Source organism: Pan troglodytes, chromosome 5, assembly GCF_028858775.2.
Source record: "Pan troglodytes isolate AG18354 chromosome 5, NHGRI_mPanTro3-v2.0_pri, whole genome shotgun sequence".
NCBI classification, from domain to species: domain Eukaryota; kingdom Metazoa; phylum Chordata; class Mammalia; order Primates; family Hominidae; genus Pan; species Pan troglodytes.
The window spans coordinates 73202710-73228943 of NC_072403.2; the positions used below are offsets into that span (position 1 = coordinate 73202710).

General features: G+C 33.4%; 1 protein-coding gene across 1 annotated transcript in view; it reads left to right on the forward strand.

Moving 5' to 3' along the window:
• Nucleotides 1-26234, forward strand: part of LOC129144370 (protein eyes shut homolog) — a 494497-nt gene that overhangs the window by 398432 nt on the left and 69831 nt on the right. The window contains exon 10 of the mRNA XM_063813140.1: nucleotides 15140-15285. Within this exon, the coding sequence (XP_063669210.1) occupies nucleotides 15140-15285 (146 nt within the window). The remainder of the gene's footprint in view (nucleotides 1-15139; nucleotides 15286-26234) is intronic.

A 26234-nucleotide genomic window follows, 5' to 3' on the forward strand; every position in this document is an offset into this window, starting at 1 on the left:
TTTTATTTACCAATCTTGCTGTTAGTTTATAGTGCTATTTGTATGTGTGCCTGAACAAAATGCTGTTTAGTTTCCATGTTAATATAAGCAAAACAATATTGTGTAGAGTCTCCCGAAATTGTTGTTGAACATAATATTTTGTAATTCCTGTTGATGCATGTATCTGTTGCTCATTTTTAACTTTTATACGATATTTAATATTAAATATATACCAACATTTATCATTCTACTGGTTATAGATATTTGGACTATTTGCTTCTTTTGTCTTACCTACAATGATATTAAAGTTTTCAAATATTTCTCTAAATACACAAGTACTAGTATGTCCGAGGTTACATACATAGAAGTAGAATTGTTGAACCATTGGGTAAACATGGTCACATTTGCTAAATCACATTTATATTTTTCTCATTTCTTTTGAAAAATATAATTTTTGTATTCTTAGCAGGGAATAAATGTTTTTATTGGCATTTTCAGAATGTTCCATTTTAGGCTGTGTGTAAAGTTATATCTTATTGTAGTCTCCCTGCATTCTTATAATAATATGAAGTTTAACAATTTTATGTACATTTTGAGATGATTAATTTTGCCTTTTTAGAAATGCCTAATTATGGCATCTGCATATATATATATATATATATATATATATACATATATTTACTCAACTACATAGGTATTTCTCCTAATGTTATCCCTCCCCTTGCCCCCCAACCCCTGACAGGCCCCAGTATGTGATGTTCCCCTCCCTGTGTCCATGTGTTCTCATTGGGCAACTCCCACTTATAAGTGAGAACATGCAGTGTTTGGTTTTCTGTTCTTGTGTTAGTTTGCGAAGAATGATGGTTTCCAGCTTCATCCATGTCCCTGCAAAGAACAGGAACTCATTCTTTTTTATAGCTGCATAGTATTTCATGGTGTATATGTGTCACATTTTTTTTTCCAGTATAACACTGATGGGCATTTTGGTTGGTTCCAAGTCTTAGCTATTATTAATAGTGCTGCAATAAACATACGTGTGCATGTGTCTTTATAGTAGAATGATTTATAATCCTTTGGGTATATGCCCAGTAATTATATTACTGGCTCAAATGGTATTTCTAGTTCTAGATCCTTGAGGAATCACCACACTGTCTTTCACAATGGTTGAACTAATATACACTCCCACCAACAGTGTAAAAGCATTCCTATTTCTCCACATTTTCTCCGCATCTCTCTAGCATCTGTTGTTTCCTGACTTTTTAATGATCGCCATTCTAACTGGCATGAGATGGCATCTCATTGTGGTTTTGATTTGTATTTCTCTAATGACCAGTGATGATGAGCTTTTTTTCATATATTTGTTGCCTGCATGAATGTCTTCTTTTGAAAAGTGTCTGTTCATATCCTTCGCCCACTTTTTGATGGGATTGTTTGTTTTTTTCTTGTAAATTTGTTTAAGTTCCTTGTAGATTCTGTATATTAGCCGTTTCTCAGATGGATATATTGCAAAATTTTCTCCCATTCTGCAGGTTGCCTGTTCACTCTGATGATAGTTTCTTTTGCTGTGCAGAAGCTCTTTTGTTTAATTCGATCCCATTTGCCAATTTTGGCTTTTGTTGCCATTGCTTTTGGTGTTTTAGTCATGAAGTCTTTGCCCATGCCTATGTCCTGAATGATATTGCCTAGGTTTTCTTCTAGAGTTTTTATGATTTTAGATCTTACATTTTAATCTTTAATCCATCTTGAGTTAATTTTTGTATAATGTGTAAGCAAGGGGTCCATTTTCAGAGTTCTGAATATGGCTAGCCAGTTTTCCCAACACCATTTATTAAATAGGGAATCTTTTCCCCATTGCTTGTTTTTGTCAGCTTTGTCAAAGATCAGATGGTTGTAGATGTGTGACGTTATTTCTGAGGCTTCTGTTCTGTTCCATTGGTCTATATATCTGTTTTGGTACCAGCACCATGCTGTTTTGGTTACTGTATCCTTATAGTATAGTTTGAAGTCAGGTAGCATGGTGCCTCCAGCTTTGATCCTTTGCTTAGGATTGTCTTGGGTATATGGGCTCTTTTTTGGCTCCATACGAAATTTAAAGTAGTTTTTTTTTCTAATAGTGTGAAGAGATTCAATGGTAGCTTGATGGGAATAGCATTGAATCTGTAAATTACTTTGGGCAGTGTGGCCATTTTCACAATATTGATTCTTCCTATCCATGAGCATGGAATGTTTTTTCATTTTTTTGTCTCCTTTCTTATTTCCTTGAGCAGAGATTTGTAGTTCCCCTTGAAGAGGTTCATCAGTCTCTTGTAAGTTGTATTCCTAGGTATTTTATTCTCTTTTTAGCAATTATGAATGAGAGTTTACTCATGATTTGGTTCTCTGTCTATTAATGTTTGTCTATTAATGTCTATTATAATAGGAATGCTTGTGACTTTTGCACATGGATTTAGTATCCTGAGATTTTGCTGAAGTTGCTCATCAGCTTAAGGAGTTTTTGGGCTGAGACGATGGGGTTTTCTAAATATACAATCATGTCATTTGCAAACAGAGATAACCTGACTTTCTCTCTTCCTATTTGAATACCCTTTATTTCTTTCTCTTGCCTGATTTTGTTATTTACCCAGTAGTCATTCAGGAGGAGGTTATTCAGTTTCCATGTAGTTGTGTCATTTTGAGTGAGTTTCTTAATCCTGAGTTCTAGTTTGTTGCACTGTGGTCTGAGAGACTGTTTGTTATGATTTCCATTCTTTTGCATTTGCTGAGGAGTGTTTTACTTTCAATTATGTGGTTGATTTTAGAATAAATGCTATGTGGTGCTAAGAAGAATGTATATTCTGTTGATTTGGGGTCGAGAGTTCTGTAGATGTCTATTAGGTCCACTTGGTCCAGAGTTGCATTCAAGTCCTGAATGTCCTTGTTAATTTTCTGTCTCATTGATCTGTCTAATATTGACAGTGGGGTGTTAAAGTCTCTCACTATTATTGTGTTGGAGTCTAAGTCTCTTTGTAGATCTCTAAGTACTTGCTTTATGAATCTGGGTGCTCCTGTATTGTATGCATATATATTTGGGATAGTTAGCTCTTCTTGTTGCCTTGATCCCTTTACCATTATATAATGCCCTTCTTTGTCTTTTTGATTTTTGTTGGTTAATGTCTGTTTTGTCAGAGACTAGGATTGCAACACCTGATTTCTCTTTTTTTTTTTTTTTGCTTTCCATTTGTTGGTAAATATTCTTCCATCCCTTTATTTTGAGCTTATATGTGTCTTTGCATATGAGATGCATCTCGTGAATACAGCACACTGATGGCTCTTGACTCTTTATACAATTTGCCAGTCTGTGCCTTTTAACTGGGGCATTTAGCCCATTTACATTTAAAGTTAATTTTGTTATGTGTTTAATTTGATCCTGTCATTATGATGCTAGCTGGTTATTTTGCCCATTAGTTGATGCAGTTTCTTCATAGTGTCAATGGTCTTTACATTTTGGCTTGTTTTTGCAGAGGCTGTTACCCGTTTTTCCTTTCATGTTTAGTGCCTCCTTCAGGAGCTGTTGTAAGGCAGGCTTGGTGGTGACAAAATCCCCCAGCATTTTCTTGGCTGTAATGGATTTTATTTCTCCTTCACTTGTGAATCTTAGTTTGGCTGGATATGAAATTCTGAGTTGAAAATTCTTTTCTTTAAGAATGTTAAATATTGGTCTGCACTCTCTTCTGGCTTGTGGGTTTTCTGCAGAAAGATCAGCTGTTAGTCTGATGGGCTTCCCTTTGTAGATAACCCGAACTTTCTCTCTGGCTGCCCTTAACATTTTTTCCTTCATTTCAACCTTGGTGAACCTGACGATTATGTGCCTTGGGGTTGCTTTTCTTGAGGAGTATCTTTGTGGTGTTCTCTGTATTTCCTGAATTTGAATGTTGGCCTGTCTTGCTAGGTGGGGAAGTTCTCCTAGATGATATCCTGAAGTGTGTTTTCCAATTTGGTTCCATTCTCCCTGTCACTTTCAGGTACGCCAATCAAATGTAGGTTTAGTCTTTTCACATAGTCCCATATTTCTTGGAGACTTTGTTTGTTCCTTTTCATTCTTTTTTCTCTAATCTTGTCTTCTTGCTTTATTTCACTAAGTTGATCTTCAGTCTCTGATATCCTTTCTTCCACTTAATCTATTCAGCTATTGATACTTGTGTGTGCTTCACAAAGTTCTTGTGCTGTGGTTTTCAGCTCCATCAGGTCATTTATGTTCTTCTCTAAACTGGTTATTCTAGTTAGCAATTCCTCTAACATTTTATCAAGGTTCTTAGCTTCCTTGCATTGGGTTAGAACATGCTTTTTTCGCTCAGAGGAGTTTGTTATTACCCACCTTCTAAAGCCTACTTTTGTCAATTTGTCAAACTCATTCTCCATCCAGTTTTGTTCCCTTGCTGGTGAGAAATTTTCATCCTTTGGAGAAGAACAGGCATTCTGGTTTTTAAAATTTTCAGCCTTTTTGCACTGATTTTTCCACATCTTTGTGGATTTGTCTACTTTTGGTCTTTGCTGTTGGTAACCTTCGGAGGGAGTTTTCACGTGTTCGTCTTTTCTGTTGATGTTGATGCTATTGCTTTCTGTCTGTTAGATGTCCTTCTAACAGTCAGGCCCTCTTCTGCAGGTCTGCTGGAGTTTGCTGGAGGTCCACTCCGGACCCTGTTTGCCTGGGTATCACCAGTGGAGGCTGCAGAAAGGCAAATATTGTTGCCTGCTCCTTCCTCTGGAACTTCATCCCACAGGAGCACCTGCCAGAGGCCAACCAGAGCTCTCCTGTGTGAGGTGTCTGTCGACCACTGCTGGGAGTTGTCTCCCAGTCAGGAGATATGGGAGCCCTGGACCCACTTGAGGCAGTCTGTCCCTTAGCAGAGCTTGAGCACTGTACTGGGTGATCCACTGCTCTCTTCAGAGCTGGCAAGCAGGAACGTTTAAGTCTGCTAAGGCTGTGCCAACAGCCGCCCCTTCCCTCAGGTGCTCTGTCCCAGGGAGATGGGAGTTTTATCTATAAGCCCCTGAGTGGGGCTGCTGCCTTTCTTTCAGAGATGCCCTGCCCAGAGAGGAGGTATCTAGAGAGGCAGTCTGGCTATGGTGGCTTTGAGGCGCTGTGGTGGGCGCCCCCCCCCCCCAGTCTGAACTTCCTGGCGGCTTTGTTCACACTGTGAGGGGAAAACTCCCTACTCAAACCTCAATAATGGCAGACGCCCCTCCCTCAACTAAGCTCCAGCATCCCAGGTGGACTTCAGACTGTTGTGGTGGCAGTGAGAATTTCAAGCCAGTGGATCTTAGGTTGCTGGGCTCTGTGGGGGTGGGATCTGCTGAGCAAGACCACTTGGCTCCCTGGCTTCAGCCCCCTTTCCATGGGAGTGAAGGGTTCTGTCTTGCTGGTGTTTCAGGTGCCACTGGGATACAAAAAAAAAAAAAAAAAACAACTCCTGCAGCTAGCTCAATGTCTGCCCAAACGGCCACCCAGTTTTTTGCTTGAAACCCAATGCCCTTGTAGTGTAGACACCTGAGGGAACCTCCTGGTCTGTGGGTTTCAATGACCGTGAGAAAAACGTAGTATCTGTGCCAGATAGCACCGTCCCTCACAGCAAGGTCCCTCTGGGCTTCCCTTGGTTAGGGGAGGGAGGCCCCTGATCCCTTGCACTTCCCAGGTGAGGCAGTGCCCCACCCCGCATCTGCTTGCCCTCCGTGGGCTGTACCCACTGTCTAACCAGTACCAGGGAGATGAACTGGGTACCTCAGTTGGAAATGCAGAAATCACCTGCCTTCTGCGTTCGTCTCTCTGGGAGCTGCAGACCTGAGCTATTCCTATTCTGCCATCTTGCTGAGTCAGCATCTGCTCTTTAATGTTTTTTCTTCTTATGGCTTTGTAAGAATCCTTATATATGATTTTTAAAATATCTTTGTTAGTTGTATTTATTGAATATAAGTTCTGATTGAAATAGACACTTCACCTTTATAAGTTATATGTACTAAAACTTAATTTTAATATATTTGAATTAATTTATTATTTAGTATATGGTTTGCAAGTTTCATCTTATTTAACTTTTCTTTACACTAGGATGAAAGGGTTTTTTCCCTATATTTCCTTTTAAAATAATTAAGATTATGTTCTTTATATGTAGATGCATCAGGTATATTGTATGTATGAGTATGGGTGTAAAGTATTCTTATCTCATTCTTTACACACTTAAAAAATAAACTCAGATTCTTATTTTTTTATATAAATAAGCCATGTCTGCTACATATTAAGTTCATCTTTCACTCACTGATCTGTAGTGCCTTCTTGGTTGCAGATCACGTTTCCACATATGGATATGTCTATTTCTCTATTGCTGTTCTGTTGCTTTAGTTCAGTTACTCATCCATGTGCTAGAGTCATAAATCTTAATTACTTCCCTTTGAAATATCTCAATACTAGTAGGGCTATTTAATCTCCAGGCAACTTTAGATATTTTGGCAATTTCTTCTGTTAAAATCAACTTGTATTCTATATAAATATACATTCAAACAAGCAATTTTGATTGGAATTTCATTGAATGGGTAGGCCAATTTAAGAAAAATTGATATCTATTTATTTAGGTCTTTCAAAATATCTTTAAAAAGGCATTCTGACAAATTCAAGTGGAGCTGCACTAATTAGAACACAAAATAATTAATTTTCTATGTCATAGCTGGACTCAGGTACCAGGAGCTCTGTTTGTCTATCTTCATAGAGATCCAACCTTTAGAATTGGTGAAATTTGCATCAGATCCTGTTTAATTTTCCAACAATATTCTATCATTCATCTTATTTTCTGTGCCCTATCTAGCTTTTGCATTGTCCAATCTGGTGAGGTAAGTAGGGATGTTTGGAATCACCACCCCTGCAACTTTCAGTCCTTTCAAGGGGACACCAATCACTACAAGTACCATAGGAATAGAGAATTGCTGTCAGTTTAAAATCTCCATTGGTCTAAAGGGGCATGACAAGATCTTCCAATTGGATTTTCCTCCATAATAGCTCTTACTCCAATGTAAAAATTGTGCTATTACTAAATATATCAACTACACTGTATATTCAAGAATTGTGGGTAAAAAAAAAAAACAAAATCAAAGGGAAGATGTATTTGTGGCCTCACCTGAACTGACCTCAATAATCTTATATTTCTATTGGTGGATCAGTAGCATTGCAGAAATAAGTATACTTTCAGAACCAGTATTCAGCAACTCCTAAAATGTCTGAATATCTTTCTTTCACCATAGAACAGTCATACTGGTAAATAGCCTCAGATACCTCTGAGGAAGTCTTCAAAAAGATACATAAAATACCTGTGACTCTATTAAAGATTCCTCTTAAGGAGGCAAACCCTGACCTTCGAGTGACTGAGTCTGTGACATAACTTAGGTTTTGGAATTGTGAAAGAGGCAGAGAATCCCTACAAAGCCAAACTGAATTATGTCTCTGTCCTCCAGAACTATACATTTCATTCTATATACATGAGGCAGCACTGTAAGTAGACTGATTATATATTTCATTTCTAAAACCCCGTCATCAGTTAGCCTCTGCCATAGATATCTGTGAATCAGTCCACTGATGTCCACTCTGTTTCTCTGATTTATATGCTTATTTGCTCATTTTGCATCTAATTGTCAAGCATATCCAATAGTCTATGCATTCTTAGATCTATTGTAATTAATATCACGAAACCCAATTCCATGGCAACATCCAGCACTGTGAGCAAGGATATATGAACAAGGTGATGCCTTTCCAATATCTTTATATTGGTAAACATTAGAAAACAAAACAAATGCAATGCAACTTAATCATAAGCATCTATACATTACTTACTGTGAATAAATTATATAAAAGTATATCACTTAAATATTTATTAAAATGTATGATTGACTGAAAAAATAAGTCTCAGAATAATGTGATATGTAACTCATATTTACTGAAGTATTAAAACATATTTTGAAAAATACATAGCATCTTAAGAGTAGTAATTTTCTCCTGGTAGAGAGGAATGGAGGATAATTAATTGAATGCATGCATAGGAGTTTCATACATACATATGTGCATGAAATGTGTGTACATATTTGTGTTAATATGTGTACATATATGTGTATGAAATGTGTGTACATATATATGTGTGTGCATACATATTTATGACAGATCTCATATATATATATGACAGATCAAATATGTTTTGTGTGTTTTCCTTAAAAATATTTCAGCAACATGAAACAATACTAAGATGAGTTAAATATGGGTGATGGGCATACAGGTGTTGATTATTCTATTCTTAGAAAATGACCTGGTGTAAATTATTATAATAAAAGCCATTTTCAATGAATTAAAATCTTTCAAAGATTAAAAATCAATTAGCAGCTGAAAATGAAGTAGTCACATTTGATTGTCTTATCTCTTCTTAAAGTAATTTTTATTTTTTTGAAAAACTTAATCTATTGATAAAGTACTCAATAAAAATATTTCAAGTAATCTACCAACTCATTTAAAACCAATAATTTTATAGTTACTTCAAAGTAAATTAAACTGTAGACACATAAACAAAAAACATATTAAAAACAGTAGTTACTACATATATGCCTCATGGTTAGATTCATGTTTTTAATCTATTCTATTCTCTCTTATGGTTATTGAAACTGTGGCCTGCAACAATTAAGACTTACCTCTAGTAACATGATTTAAAGATGAGTTTGCTGAGATATAATGGCACATGAATGACAGCCCCAATTAATATACAAATCCACTGCAAAAGTGAACACTGGAATTTACATTTTTCTGACACTTGATAGCGTATGTTATCCAATGCAACTAATGTCTTTTCAAGTCATTGCTACTAGTTCATTTAGGTCACTCACAATAGTATCTGTCTACTGAAAATTTACAACTAAATAGAATTTGCAAGAACAATTACAATAACAGTGGCTAGTCCATTTAAAGAAAAAATAGAAGAAAATGTTCCAAGTGCCTGGCTGATGTGATTATCATAGCGAGATCATTACCAACAAGCATATTGTGACCATTCAGTTTGTGATGTTCACGGGTTTAGCAATTCTTCACTGTCACAAATTTAAAAGTGATTGGTTAATATGCGTTTAACCAAAAGACAAAAATCTGTTTACTCTTCTGTAATTGTTTGCCTAGAAACAGTCATCAATCCAAATGATGTTTATTCTACTAGAGAATTTACGATAACATCACTGTTTCAAATCAGATTCACACACACATGCAATTATAATAAAAACATATAAAGACATGTTGTGAGTATGATAAATAATGTAGACATATATTTATATATAACATAATAAAGACATGTTGCAAATATAAAATAGATTATTCATATTCTAAGTAAAAATTGTCATTAATTGTAAAGAAGTGTGGTTCACGAATGCAGTTATAATATCACAAGAAAAAAGTAGAAATGCTCTAAAATACATTATAAATTCTTTCAAAATTTGAATTGCTTTAACATAGGCTAAAAAGTCCTTATCAGAAAGTTTCACCAGTGGTTTCATTTTCTTATTTTGAATGTAAACTTTTAAAAAATATCTACTGAAACAAGTATGATTTAACCTTATTGCAAACACATTTTAAAATCAAAACTCTCATTAAAACATTCTGTGTTATGTTTGGATTTTGTAATACTATTCAATCTATTTAATAATTACATTTTAAAATAACTTCAGAAGCATACAAATAATACATCTACTTATTAATTCCTCTCTTATCTGGAATACAAGAAAAAGTATATAAGAATAATGTAAATGAAATGTAATCATGGCTAATTTGGGGGCTATAAATTCATGTGATTATCTTGTATTTTTCCATCTTTTTATAGTTTGGAGATATCATTTTATGCAAATTATAGTTACTCTTCCTTATCTCTATTTTAATATGTTGAATTTTCTTCAAAAGTCACTGTTAAAATGCATCTTAGTGATTGAAAAAGTATCTTGAACACCTATTTGAAAAATTTTAGGGCAATGTCAAATTAAAAATATGAATTATTTCAATACTTTGACAATATATTTAAGTTTAGTTCTAAAACTTTTGAAGTAAAAGCTTTTTATTTAAATGAGAAATTTTTATTTCATCGAAAATATATATTTCATGGTCTTAATTGTTCTCTCAAGATAGAAGATATTATTATATGTGTATATTTTAAAAGCTATGAAAATTGAGTTTTATCAAAGGAAGGTATACTTTAGGGACCTTTAATATAAAATGCAGTACTTACTGTACATTTGACTGGATCACTTAGGACATTAATAAAAATCAGGTTTACATTTAATTTTTCTCTAGCCTTATTAGAGGTGGTTAGCATAAAGGGACCCTCAGCTGGTAATAGCGAAAGGAAAATTATACCAAAGCTGAAAGAATTGCACACTATAGCCAGAGGCCAGGAGGGGGAAAATTTGATGAGGATCTTTTCAGACATACCCTAGGCACTTTTACTTTTTTTAACGTTTTGAAGGGCCAACGTTAAGTGAAAAGTAAAAACGTCCCAAGTGCTCAGCATTGTGCTTGCCCTTCCTATTAGAGACAGGGAGCAGGAAGGGAGCAGGAAGAGAGCAGGGCAGGGCAGGTGGAGGGAGGAAAGGAGGAAGAGAAAATAAAAACATTTAAATTTTTCTGGGAAAGCAGAGACAAGGATTAAAGGTAGATGCTCTTTTGTAGAGTAAAATGTTATTTTTGCACAAATTTGCCCTCATATTGTTTAGTGTGGTGGAAAGTAAGAAATATAAGTTGAATATTTTCTCTAAACTGTTTCACCAGGGCTGCTATTAATGTTGATGATTTTTTTTTTAATCTCTACGAAATTTTAGATGCCATTCAGAAAATGTCCAAATGGACTCTAGAATCCCAGGGCCTTTTTGCATCATTATTAACAAAGCAGGGACCCCCAACATTCCAGTTGAACAGGCATCTGTGGTTTAACAGATTCTTGAAATTTAATAATGTTTGGAATTTATGTAAAAGTAAAGCATATTTTTGCAATGTTGAAAAGTTCAGATTTCAGGAGTAGTGTAGAAAGTAAGAAAAAATAATGGTCTTGATTGAAAGCAAAAAGGAAAGAGAGGTTATTGAAGTAGAAGCAAAGCATTCTTAGAAGAAAGGATCATTATGATTCATATTATTAAAAATAATTCTTCACATAGTTATCTGTATGCCAAAAACTTTAGAAAAATAAACTTCCATAAGTCTTGAGATAGTACATGTATGTTTATTTACTGTGTGATATCACTTTCAAAATCAGAAGCGTAAGGTACATATTTGAGATTCATAAAATAAGTTACATGATAAATGTTAAAGAGCAAACAAAAAAGCAGAACTTTTTGAGAAGTTCATTTTAAATTAGAGTAAATACATTTGAAGGATGGACATGGAAGCAAAAAAATGAATATAATATATCGGGGAACCTGCCCTGATATTCACGTAGGTTCTTTTCTATTTTCCTTAAGCATCAGCTGGCTTGAGAAATAAAGGGACAGAGTACAAAAGAGGGAAATTTTAAAGCTGGGCATCCAGGGGAGACATCACATGTCAGTAGGTTCCTGATGTCTCACAAGCTGCAAAAACCAGCAAGTTTTTATTAGGGGTTTTCAAAGGGGAGGGAGTGTGCAAATAGGTGTGGGTTACAGACATCAAGTACTATACAAGGTAATAGAATATCACAAGGCAAATGAAGGCAGGGCGAGATCACAGGACCACAGGACCAGGGCGAAATTAAAATTGCTAATGAAGTTTCGGGCACCACTGTCATTGATAACATCTTATCAGGAGACAGGGTTTTGAGAGCAACTGGTCTGACCAAAATTTATCAGGTAGGAATTTCCTCTTCCTAATAAGCCTGGGAGCACTATGGGAGACTGGGGTCTATTTTACCCCTGCAGTCTCAACCATAAGAGATGGGCACACCTTGGGGGGGCATTTATAGGCCTATACCTCCAGGCGCATATTCTCTTTCCCAGGGATGTTCCTTGCTGAGAAAAAGAATTCAGTGATATTTCTCCCAGTTGCTTTTGAAAGAAGAGAAATATGGCTCTGTTCCACCCAGCTCACCAGTGGTCAGAGTTTAAGGTTATCTCTATTATTCCCTGAACAGTTGCTGTTATCCTGTTCTTTTTTTAAGGTGCCCAGATTTCATATTGTTTAAACACACATGCTCTACAATTTGTGCAGTTAATGCAATTATCACAAGGTCCTGAGGCGACATACATCTTCCTCAGCTGACAGGATCAAAAGATTAAAGTAAAGACGGACATAGGAAATCACAAGGGTATTGACTGGGGAAGTGATAAGTGTCCATGAAATCTTCACAATTTACGTTTAGAGACTGCAGTAAAGACAGGCATAAGAAATTATAAAAGTATTAATTTGGGGAACTAATAAACATCCATGAAATCTTCACAATCCACGTTCTTCTGCCATGGCTTCAGTCAGTCCCTCCATTTGGGGTCCCTGACTTCCCGCAACAATAACATTTAGTAAAAACTAACAAAGGTTTCAAAAGGCAAAATTCAGAAAGAAATCATAATTGAAAAAACAAGAATTCTGGGTAGGTGTCAAAATCTGAATCTTTTCATGTATCTTCAAGACAACTATATAGACAAAAAAAAATTAATACTCAGCAAAACCCACATCTTCATCATGACAAAAAGACATTTCACAAAAATTTCCCATTAACTTATGGAACAAGTAAGTAAGTATATTTAAGATAATTAAAATCACAGAAAACAAAATTTGGGGAGCAAAAGACAAGAGATGTTATGATTTTCTGATTTTCAAAATGAGAGAGAGAGAAAATTCTATAAATTAAATAGTAAACTACTATTTAAAAAAAATTGAAACAATTGGTGGTGATTATCATAAATCACTGAAAAAGCAAGATATCCCCAAATAATTTTCTAGTATTCAATATTTCAAAATACAAAGTAGATTTTGAAGCTTCTAAAAATATAATAGAACTGTCAGAAGTACATGAAAGAAATACATAAATTGAAATGAAAGTCATTGTTTTTATAGTAATATAACATTTTTAAATTTGTCAATATGAAACAAATCATTTCTTGAGATACCTTTCACTGCTATTTCTGAGAATTCTGTGTCCAATTTCTCTCTATTCTGTGATTCCTTGGAATCATCATTAATTCAGTGAGAACACAAAGTAGCAAAGACAGTATTATTAACAAACATATCTTGATTTTAGTAAGACATTTAGCAGATTCATTACATTACTTCTCACTAGATGGGGAGATATTCGCAAAATGAATAAGATGGAGAAAAACAGTTTGACTATTTGAACAAAAATTCAAGAAGTTAGTATTTGGATTAGTGTTACTCCAAAAAGGTGATTATAGTCAATTCCCTAGTCACATGAAGAGCTCTTGGGAAATACTCTACTCTTTCACCCAGTATCCCATTGCACATGACATTTTAATGCCTTCTGTCCAACTGATACAAAGATTCCTTACTCTTTCTTTTTCTATTAATTTTATTTTTAATTTACACATAATTGATGTATTTATGTGTTGTTTTGTTGTGTTGTTTTGATACATGAATACATTGTATCATTATACTACATAATATATTGTATTACAGCACATTTGTTCATTCGTTTGTAATGAACAAATCAGGATAATTAGCATAGAGATCACCTCAAACATTCATCATTTCTCTGTGGTGCAAACATTCAAAATTTTCTCCTCTAGCTCTTTTGAATATACAATACCTTACTGTTTACTACAGTCACCGTACTGTGCAATAGAACACCAAATTTATTCTTCCTTTCTAATTGTAATTTTGCACCCATCAATCAACCTTTCCTATCCCCTCCCCGCTACTGTCTGGCTTACTTACTTAAGAGATGAATGAATAAAAAATATGTAGTATACATAAACAATGAAATACTCTTCAGCCATGGAAAAGAATGAAGTCCTGTTATTTGTAGCAACATACATGATCCTGGAGGACGTTATTGTAAATGAAATATGCCAGGCACAGAAAGAAAAATACTGCATGTTTTCATTCATATTCAGAATTTTAAAACACTGATCCTGCTCCTTCTTTATTAATACTGAGTAAGACCTTTTCTGTCACCTCTTGTCTAGCAGTTACCCATGCTTTAACAGGACGTGTCTCAATTGACATGTATTTACTGTAATTTTTACATATGTGTATTCCTGTCCTGTTCCTGAGACTTTCAAAAGCAAGCTCTAGTTTAATTTACACTTGAATATAGGTACATGACTAATGTCTGGCACTCAATTAATTAATGTAGGTTGAAGAAGTAAAAGGAGGAGCATGGGGACTGTTAGACTTCTGTGGTTATAAAATGATGAGTGAAGTTAATTAGGAAGAGTTTCCTAAAAAATCTAAATAGAAATCTAGCTCAAAAACATTTTATGGAAAGTTGCTAAAGCTTCTTTATCTAGACTTCTAAAAGGAAAAACTATGAAGAGATATTTTTGCTAAGTATACAGTTTCGATCAGTTTAATATCTCCTTTGGAAATTATTTTTTGTTTGTTTGTTTGTTTATTATTATTATACTTTAAGTTTCAGGGTACATGTGCACAACGTGCAGATTTGTTACATATGTATACATGTGCCATGTTGGTGTGCTGCACCCATCAACTCGTCATTTAACATTAGGTATATCTCCCAATGCTATCCCTCCCCCCTCCCCCCACCCCACAACAGTCCCCGGTGTGTGATGTTCCCCTTCCTGTGTCCATGTGTTCTCATTGTTCAGTTCCCACCTCTGAGTGAGAACATGCGGTGTTTGGTTTTTTGTCCTTGCTATAGTTTGCTGAGAATGATGGTTTCCAGCTTCATCCATGTCCCTACAAAGGACATGAACTCATCTATATTTTGATACTAGCATTTATCAGGTTACAGTAATTATTTACCCAACACATTGTTTTTCAAAATTTCACACATAAAGAACATTTGAGCAGAACAAAATTTTGCAAGGGGAATTGCTATAATTTTTCAAAGAAAAAAATGAAATACATATATTATTTATTTCAATTAAGTTGAATGTCTTGAATTTAAAATATAAATATGAATCATGTATAATAAATGATTATCATTGTTACATGGCTATTTCTCATTTCTCCACTTTTCTCCAGATTTTTTTGTAATTGTGAACCTGAGTACCATGGGCCCTTCTGTGAACTTGACGTAAATAAAAGTAAAATCTCACCTTGTCTAGATGAAGAAAATTGTGTCTACAGGACTGATGGATACAACTGCTTCTGTGCCCCTGGTTATACAGGTAAATCCATATCTGTCCCGTGTGCAGCAACATATTTCTGTCTGCAAGCAAATAGAAACCTCATATTTATACTCCAAAACCTGAAATAACCTGCCAGATGCAAACAGGGCAAAAATGTCAAGAGATAATTTGTCTCTTATAAAAGAAATTAATAAGAAGTAAAATTATGTGTTTTATCTTCAATTTATTAAATCCTAAGATTAGATTTTAAGTTATCTTACATTTTTATCTTTTACAGTAAATTTATCTTTAGTAAGTTTGCATGGCTATAGTATAGGAAAAAGTATTTCTGTATGGATAATCTAACAGAAATAACATTATTATATCTGTTACAAAACTGTCATTTCTAGAATATGCTTAGCATTAAAAATATTTACATAAAAAAGACAGCCATTGTGAATTTAAACGTAAAGCAAAAGAAGATTGGCATTAGCTGTCAGTATCAATTATTTCACAACATAAATTTTATCCAAACATAAAGGCAAAAGTCATCAGGGAGCTTATAGAAGGTAGAGGCATTAGCCCTCTAAATTTCTGGTGAGAAATTGCATTTACAAAATACAAAAAGCTATATTGTTTTAGTTTTGGCATACTAGTATTAATGATATGGGACTAACAATAATATAGTTTTTGTGTTATTTTGTTTCATATTTATTTTTTCACACAATTCCCACAGAGATTACAATAATGTATTTACATCTCAAATCTCAGTTTATTAACATCTGATTCGTGCAGCACTAAAATCATATGGATTTCTATCCTGAGGGATGAGTAGTTAAATATATCTAATATTAGGTTCTCTGCCAGCGGGGATAAAATACTAGACACATGGAAATTATATTGGCAAGCAAAAATGGAAAGGAACTAGAAGTATTTCCAGAGAATAAGTAATCAAAAGGTGAGAGAAAGTTACGTGACCTTAAAAAGAAATATGAAGGTGTCTTTCCTGAGAAATCTTGATGGCTTCAGAGGTAATCTTGGTAACAAATCTCATATACACAAAAACTATCAGATTAAGTTAATATTTCCTAAAAAGTATCATTTTCTGCAAAGTTCATTACATATAATATACAAGAAACATTAAATTTCAAATATAAAACAGTTTACTTTCTAAGTTTCACATTGCCCATTATCTTCAAAATTATTGAGCTATCAATGTAGAACCATATATATCCACTCAGCAATGCCATTCACCTTGTTGTTGTTACTGCTGCTAGAAGTATTAAAATAAGAAACAACACACTGAGCTCAACATGACTAAGAAACACATTTTGTAAAATTATTTGTTATAACACCTTGCTCTGATATTTTCAATGTATCAACATTTGAAAGATTAACATATTCTTTATTTTTCTTTTGATAACATCTCTAATTTCATTTCAAAATATGGTATTTAGCATTGTTTTAAAATGATATTATCTAAGATGTTACCAGTGGCACATGATTTAAGATGTTTTAATATATGTTTGCATATTGGTACAGCTACAAGTAAAAGAAAACTCAATTAATTGTTATCCTTAATAGATAGGGTTCATTTTTTCTTATATAATAAGAATTCTGTAGGGAGACAGCTAATGGTTGTTGGTCCAGTGACTTGACAGTACCAGGATGAGGTAATGGTTTTCTTAGTTTTTAATTCATGATTATAGGTTCATGCATTCAGAATTGCTGCTGCAATGACTTAAGTCATTATTTCTACACTTGAGTCAAGGGAAAAGAGTGGTGCTAACTGTATTGAGTCTTTCTGTAAGGAGAACCTTTTTAGAATAACAATCAAAACCTGCTAATATGTCACTGAGCAAAACTGCTCACATGTCCATTTTTAGGTTCACTGGAAGATAAGAAATTAAAAGTGTACCACTTTCAGAATTTACAGTTGAATATAGAAAAAATATTATGAAATATGTGTTACAGTTTGGTTTCAAACCAAGAAAGATACATGACTGGACATTCAAAAAGAAGTTTTCCCCCTCAAGAAAGTTACATGTATTTGTTTTTCTGTACATGCTCTTTTGACATTCAAATTGACCTTCTCTTTCATACATGGACAGATAAAGTTTTTCTTATTCTCAGACACTTAATAGCATTTATTTTTCTTAGCCTTCTCTGGAAATCTTTTTTTTCAAGGCTCCTAAAGCATTACTGTTTTGTGAGATGTTCAAATCTATTCATTTTTAGGTTGTTCCATTTCAAGAGAGTCATGACACTGCAAGGTTTTACTTAAAGAATCTTAAACTTTAAAACACAAGGATGTTATACTTTTGTATATTTTTCAAGATCATACATCTGGTAGTGACAGAGCCGGAACCAAAATACACATCCCTCTCTAATTCCAGTTTTATTTCTACTCTAGCTTTGCTCCATCAGAAAAAAACAAAATTTGAATGTAATGGTATTAGTGATAGAGAGGAAAGATAAAATAACATTAAATACAATATTAAATATGTTAAAATTTGGTAGCCAAATATATTATTCAGAAAAATTTAGCTTTGCCTACACCTATGAATACATTTAACCAAGTTATTAAGGATATAAATTTTTCAAGACTCTGACCAGGAAAGTTTATGATTCTTAATTATCTAAATCAGAGCATTCTTTGAAGAACACATTAAATAATATGTACACAGGCTATCAGTGATTAACTCGATACTTCTTCATTTTATGCTTTGTATTCTATTAGCTGTTGAGGTTTTGTGATGATCAAGGCTGACATGGTTCTTATTCTTATGAAGACTTGTGGTATCTAGAATTGGAAGAAGATAATAAACATTTACAAAGTTGACTATTTAAAGCCATTCTATAATTAATTTATCTAGAGTATTTTTAATTAAACACTATCACAAATAGAGTCCAAATTTACACACGTAGTGAGTTGACTGATTTTAATGAACAGGAAGTACACAAGTGATGGCATATAATCAAAGGCTTACATTTTATCTTGCAAAAGATATAAATCAGTTTATCAGTAGATTTGCAGTATTGTCTAACTTTGTCTTTCCTAAAGAATATTGGCTTATGAATTTGAGTTTTAATTATTAGTGATTTAAATATAGGAAAGATGAATATAAATAAATGTATATTGCTTTCTAAAATATTCACTCATTTAGCAAGAAGTCTCCTCTTAACTAGACACGATTATATATTACTAATCTGTAGATAAAAGTTTATGAACTTGTGCTTAAGGACTTTAAATATGATTACATGTAGTCATGTCTACATTTGTGTTTATATCTATATTAATATTTATATATCTACTAGAAAAGTATACATATTTTTAAAATGCCTAAGTCCTATCTCAGAAATAATAACTTTGATAATAATGCCATGTAGAAAACATATGCAATTCAATAATTCAGAATAATAAAATATAATTATGTTTGCTTCAAAGCAATGCACATTTTTTCTTGGATATGTTTCATATACACATGCAAACATATGACTATATTCAGTTATAATATTTTCTGCTTGAGATAACTAAGCTGTCTTCTGAATACATTTTTTGCCAAATGCCCAATCTACATAAGAAGTAAAACAATCTGCCTTGAGTACATGTATAAAGAAGCATAGTTTGGGAAAATATGGACAATTGATCAATTGTACATTTTTGGTTATTGTAAAGATATTATTATCATATTGTTTCTGCTGCCTAAAATATCCGATTTATCCTATTGCAAGTACTGATCCTCATACCATAACTCAGATGCAACTTTCTATAGGAATATTTTCTTAGACTCTTGGCTTCTGTTATTTTCTTCTATATCACCCATTTTATCCACCGAACTTAGAGTTTTGTGAAATTCTGATTTAATTATCAGTTCATCTGAGGAGACTCCCCAAATCTGCTTGCTCACCATTTTATCTCTTCTCTCCATCAAAGTTTAGTCTACTCTGGTACAATATGTCAGCTGAGTTCCTAGTTTAACAAGATATATTAAAATAGAATATAAAGATAATTAATTGAATGGGAAATAAAAGATGTAAAAGCAACTTCAAATTTCTAATTACATATTATGCATCTGTAATAATTTAAACACAAAGGGTTTAGTGTTTATTTTTTGTTTGATTGATAACTATAAGTCTATAGATATAAACATTCAGGAAAATATTTGGTATTTGATTATATTTAGCTTTAGATTAATAGTAATCATTTCTTTTTGTCAACGACAGCAACATTATTAACATAGCATTTACCATTTCCTTTTTCTGTTAATGTAGGCAGGAGCTACATTAAACAGGCAGCTGAATTGTGCTCAACCACTTTTCCCTTATGTGACAAGATTTGAAATTCACTTTCACAACTCAAATGTGCAAAAATATATGTTATTTGTGTCATAATGAATTCCATATAATGTATGGGTAAAATGTCATCTAACAGAAGAAAATGTCAATGTGCCAAGTCGATGTGTGACTTTTTCAAGACAAAATTCAGTTATATCAGTTTCAGAGTTGAATATCTTTTTTATTCAGAGATCCGTCACTCTTTTGCTCTGTTTAATCTGGACGCAATGGAGAAAGACATTGCCCCTGGTATGTGGGTACTGTGTACTGGTATAGACTCTTGATGTCCATGTTCTCTTCCATGGGCTTTGCTTACTATGTCCAAGCTGTCTCATCCTCATTTGAAATCCAAAACCTCATTATAAAATTGCCTTTATCACTTAGAACTCGCAAATCCATTTCTCTTTTATCAAAAGCTGGATCTTACACATTGAAATTGCACTTTGAAAAATGATATTTATATCATTGAATTACAAACATTAATAGTACTTTTAATTAACTTATTTTATAGACTGTCCTTGGCTTTTCTTAAAACAATGTTTATTTAAGTAAGCCCTTAAATCAGCTTAAATGGCAAGAGGAACAATTGCAAAGAAGGAATAAAACTTACAGAGTTTACATTGAAGATTTATATTCTAGATTTACTATCCAGATGCAAATTTTAATAGCCAATATCTTATTTTATTGAGTTATAACCATGAATGGACGCAGAATGCAATTGCATTTTCTATTTGCTAATGTCACAAATGTGTATGTGCCTCTTACATCCCAAGCCTTGTTGAAAACTCTCAGTAAAGTCTGGTGAACATAACAGAGAAGGTTCCCTACCCTAAAGGAGCTTATGTTACGGTAAAGAGATATTGAACAAAATCCAACTAAATATGTAAAGTAATCGGAGATATTTCCAAAGATATGAAAAAAATGTATAACTGAATATATTCATCCAGATAAGATTACCTTTGCTAACAAAAAAATGCTAAAATATTAAAATACAGTGGCTAAAATAAGAAGTTGAATTTTCCCACAGATGATATTCCAGACATTTACACTTGGCACAGTGAATCTGTTATACAACATCATTCGGCACTTAGTCTCCTGCCACTACAATCAATAACTTGTCCTCATGTGTATGACTTTCAGTTAACTCTATTTTAGGCTTCTCATATTGAAAGAAATGAGCTTTCTTTTTAATGTCAAAAAAATGATGATAAGGGTACAAAAACCCAGCTCACATACAATTGTTAGGGGGTAGTTTTTGCACCTGGATTAATGCACTAGCATGAGACGTAAGGTGAACTTGTTATGCAGTAATCAGGATGGACAAAGTGTCTCAATAGATGTAGTAAATTCTGAATTGATTCAGGCATCAATTCAGGCCAGGCGTGTCAGAGACTGGCAATACTACTTCCTAGAAGGGTTGGAGGATTTAACTCTCAAAGTTCAGACAGAAAGCTATGACCAAAAAAAAAATTTATTCACATTTATTTTATATATTATACACACACATAATATATAAAATAAGGCCAGTATAATATACATACTAGAGCATGTGTATACAAATATATGTGTGTGTATATATATATAAAATCTCTTATACATAAGTATGTGTGTAAAATATAAACACAAACTTATAAATATATATAAATATGTATATATAGATATATATGAGATATAATAGCTTAATTGCCTTATATGGTATTAACTTTCCACAGGAAAAATTCTAAAAAGAAATTAAAAACAAATGATTATGGGGTCCAGGATGAAGGTAAGGAGTTGGGGAAGTGAATTTAAATGGAACATTAAGGGAAAGCTACGGAAAAAGTTGATTAGGTTTGTGTTCAAGATGCCTATAATATATTGGTACAAACACAGATGTACAAATGTGTATAGAGAGGGAGAGGTAGAGAGAGATCAAGAACCAAAATTACACTTAATTACATATAAAGATGAAATAGTTCCTTACTAACTGATACTTATATTTTTATGTAATTGAATAATTAGAAGAAGAGAGTAAAGCAAAAAAGAAGCTTTGATATGTCTATGGGACATTAGAATCTTCATAGGATGTATATACAATTATATAAAAAAGCACCATCATATCATAAATTAAATAGGGGAAGCACCTCAGAATTTTAGCTATAGTTAGCAGTCTTGCAGTCTTGAGGTATTAGGAAAAAAATATACAATGTACAAAGACTAATCTGATTTTAAAGGACTTACAAATTCACAGATTCCTCAAAACGCTTTGCTTTTTCCACCTATGTGTAATGAGGGCCCTGTGTTTAGCAATGACTATGCTTAACAGTTACAGAATCAGGTAACTAATTCTATAATGACGCTAGGAAGAAAGAGGTGTTATACCAGCGACAGCTCTGGAAAAGGTATGATTTGCCTGTATAAAGCAGGAGTGAGGACGTGGGAGAATAATATAAAACACAGCAGACCTGCTTCCAGAAGCAACTTCTTTCAACACTCTTAATACTTCTGATATTTACTTCTATATTTCTAAATGGTACAATTATACTACTATTTCTTGAACTTTTCTCTTCTGTGTTTCACATATCTAATTGTTTCTATGGATAATTAAAACTTAGCTTATCACTATCCCCCTAACCAAATATGTTTTCTTACTCTTTCCTCCCCACATAGTTATATCAAAAATGTTATTAGTCATAAGTCATTGTTAATAATATTGTAACTATATCAATATCCTCTCTAATTTTATTTTTTGCTCATTTGAGGAAAGATTTACTTACATCTTCTTTTCCAGTGCCTCTATTACATTGTTAATATTTAGCTTTCATTTCAGTTCCCCAAAACTGTCTATCTTACCTAATATTTTTAGTGCATTCTGCAATGTTCACAAACAAAATATCTTATATTTTCTCTAAAATAATATTTATGAAGCTTTTTGTATGTTTTTTTCCTGCCTTGCCTCAGTGTTTCAAAATTTCTTTTTTTCTGTGTGTCTGTGCTATTTTCTTGTTTATGTATCTATTTATTTAGAGATATCCCTTTAATATGAGAAAATCCTTGAATATCAGTTAATGTCTAAGAGAGAACCACCAAAATGCTAACTGAAAAATCTGAATGAATGGGAATGCCCAACTGGTGATTTTGATACTATTTGTGAGTGAGCATCAAAGCCAGCTATTGTATTTTAGAAAGCTGAAATGTCATTATTGGTGGGTCTTTTCCCCTTCATAGGAAATGATAGGTGGAGATAGAGGTGAGGACATACACAGTGAGAAAATAGATTTGACAAGATTTGGTGAGGCAGAACCCAAGGGCCAGTTAGATAGTTCTGTTCAAAAAAGCCAACAAATTGCTAAAAGGGCAACACATAAAATTCAACTTATTTTTTCTACTGTGCTCTAAATTATTTCTTCAAACCCTTAATGAAATTCTATAATGCAAACAAAAATGCATGTTAATGGAACTTTAGAGAGTAAAATATCAATGCAGTTTCTAGCACAGGGCAAAATAAACACCAGGAGAATAGAAGTTGCAGCAGGAAAGAAGCACAGAGCAATGACCAAGAGGTTGGCATGACATTAGCTGAAGAGGTGAGTAGGAAAATACAAGTCTTCCAAGAATTGCTCATTAATGCTATTTTCAGGCTGCCAATTTTGACTCTTGTTAAAAAAAAAAAAAATCCTTATTTCCCATGTTCCCAGCCTACATTATAGGACTCATTATTAAAATCACTCTTACTTGTCAGAAAAAAAAATGCATGTGCTTAAAGAAACACACACACGCAAACACACACAGAGAAAAATTATGAGGAGGGGGAGGGAGAGAGAGAGAGAATGAGAATGAATGTTCTTACCTTGATTTCTTGACCACAAATCTCAAGAAAGCCCTTGGTGCTGCCTGACAATCCTACTTCTTCTGAATCAATTGAATTTCCGAGTATCCTAGCCTACTAGTCTAGCTTTATCTTTTTACACCATTATCAATCCTTTCTCTATTGCAGTTTCAATTGTCTTTGTTTCTTATATCCCTGAGAAAATAAAAGCCATCAGAAGAAAGCTTCTTTATCTTCGCACTAACAACTACCAAACTATATGCATCTGCATTCATAGACTACATTTTCTGTTTTTCCACATTCCTGTCTATTGTCAACCCTACTGCCCTACTGCTGTATGGATTCTCTCCATTATTATTATCATATTTTCTTTTTTCCGATGGAGTCTTGCTGTTGTCGCCTAGGCTGGAGTGCAGTGGTACAATCTCTGCTCACTGCAACCTCCACCTCAAGCAATTCTCCTGCCTCAGCCTCCCAAGTAGCTGGGATTACAGGTGCTCGCCACCACACCCAGCTAATTTTTGTATTTTTAGTAAAGATGGGGTTTCACCATGTTGGCAAGGCTGTTCTCGAACTCCTGACCTCAAGTCATCTGCCCGCCTCGGCCTATCAAAGTGCTGGGATTACAGGCGTGAGCCACTGCACCCAGCCTCATTTATTTTTAAGGAAAGTTTATCCTGCATTTATTTTCTCCAGCATAAATTATTCTCTCCATACTATATCACTTGCTATCAGCATATGAATAAATATTTACCTCTTCCTCATGTTGTTTTTGAATCTTTCTACAATGTGTAAAAAGTGTTAAACTACTACTCGATTTGTTTAAAAAAAAGAATTATGAAACCTGCTGTCTATTGAATATCCATTTCCTCACTACCTATTCTCTTTCAATCCCACTTCCAATCATGCTTTAATCCCAAGATTAAAATGATATTCTTCTTGTTGGAGGTCACTAATTATTCTCCATTGCCATATTCAAAGGCAAATTTTCTTTCCACATTGTGGTCATATCATCAGTAGCATTTTACCTATTTTGTTTATGTAAAATACCTTGTAAATTTTTACTCCATCTTTCCGCAATTATCAATTTCATCATTGTTTTCTCTTACTATTAGTGGATCCCATAATGTTTAGATCGTCATTATTTCTATTTTTAGATATATTCACTGATTGAGGAATTTCAACCATTTAAAAAATACCATAAATATACTAATAATTCCCAAATATGTTCTATGAATCTTTGTGTCTCCCCTGAACTCTCAACTCATATACCCAAATAACTACTAACATGTTCATTCAGGTATCCATATAATACCTTAGAATGATTAGTACTGAGGATTTATTCCAACTGTGTTCTGCCTAGTGTTGTCCACCTCAGTGGATGGCATCATTATTACCCAGTTTCTCAGGCCAAAATTGTGGAGTTATTCTTAACTCTTTGCTCACACATCTCCATGCAGTCCATCAGCAAATCCCATTGGCTGCATCTTCAAAATACATTTTAATTCAACCACTTTCACAACCTATATTGCAATGATCCTAGTCTAAGCCCCCATCATCTCTTGCCTGAAATATGACATCTTAATTTGTCTCCATCTTCCCTCTTCTCATGTTAAAATATATTCACTATCTAGCACCCAGAGTGATCATTTTAAAATTAAAGCATATCACTTCACTCCCATGTTCAAAATCTTCCATAGCTTCCCAAAATACTTGAACAAAGCACATACTCCTTACATTGGTCTGCTAAATCCTGTATAATATGGCCCCTAGCTACCTCTCTAATCTAATTTCTCCCTCAATTCCACAGTGTTGGCCTCTGCTATTCTATCTGGGTGTGTATCACTTCCCTCCGATAGCATGCTTTTCTGTATTATTTTATCAGGCTTTGTATAGAAGTTTCTCTTACAAGCCTACCTACATTATATAAAAATAACACTATGTCACTCTATTCAATTACCTTTTATTCCCTTCCTAGCAATTAGCACTTCCTAATAAGTCTGTCACTTAACTGTTTATTTTCTCTCTTACTACTTGAATTAAATCTCCTTGAAGACAGGAATTTCTCTCTTTTGTTCATTATTTTATCACAGCACCTACAAGAGTGCCTAGGACATTAAAGGCACACAAAAATTTTTAAAATAAAATCATATTTCACTTCAAGTAAGTTAATTTTTTAATTGTATACAATTTAAACTTTTTGAATGTTAACACATATAACTGCTTAGTGATTATAGTTTTTCATAAAGTGTTTTCTCTTTTAATTTTCTTCTCATGCTGCCAATAAAAAACATTTAAAAAATTAGTAACCAATAAGAAATAAAATTCTGACTTTTAAAATGCGGACTTTTTGAAACTGTGGCAAACAATCTAGAGAATTTTTTACAACCCTGTGAATCAGGTTCATTCTAAATTAAAATACAATATATGTGAGTATATAACATTAATTTTAAATTCAGATAGGATATAATTTGATGTAATATTACAAAGTAAAATTGTTCTTTATAGTAAATCTAGAGGTGAAGTAAAACACAAAATTTAGACTTTTTATATTATTCACTAACTCATAATAAATCTTTCTAAATTGAAACCAATAGCAAATTAAGACAAGTAACTTTATCATTGGTGATTCTTTATATAATATAAAATAATCTTGAAGCAGTTAATTTTTATACTCTACAAAATAAGATAATAATGATTTGAGATTAAGTAATGTCTATTAAAAACACATCAATTATCATATATTTATAGGTCATTATCCACCTATATTTAGTTTTCTAGGGCATCACATATTTTAGAGTAATTGGCCTCAGATAAATTATATATAATAGATAGAACATTAAAATACACTTTTAACATTACA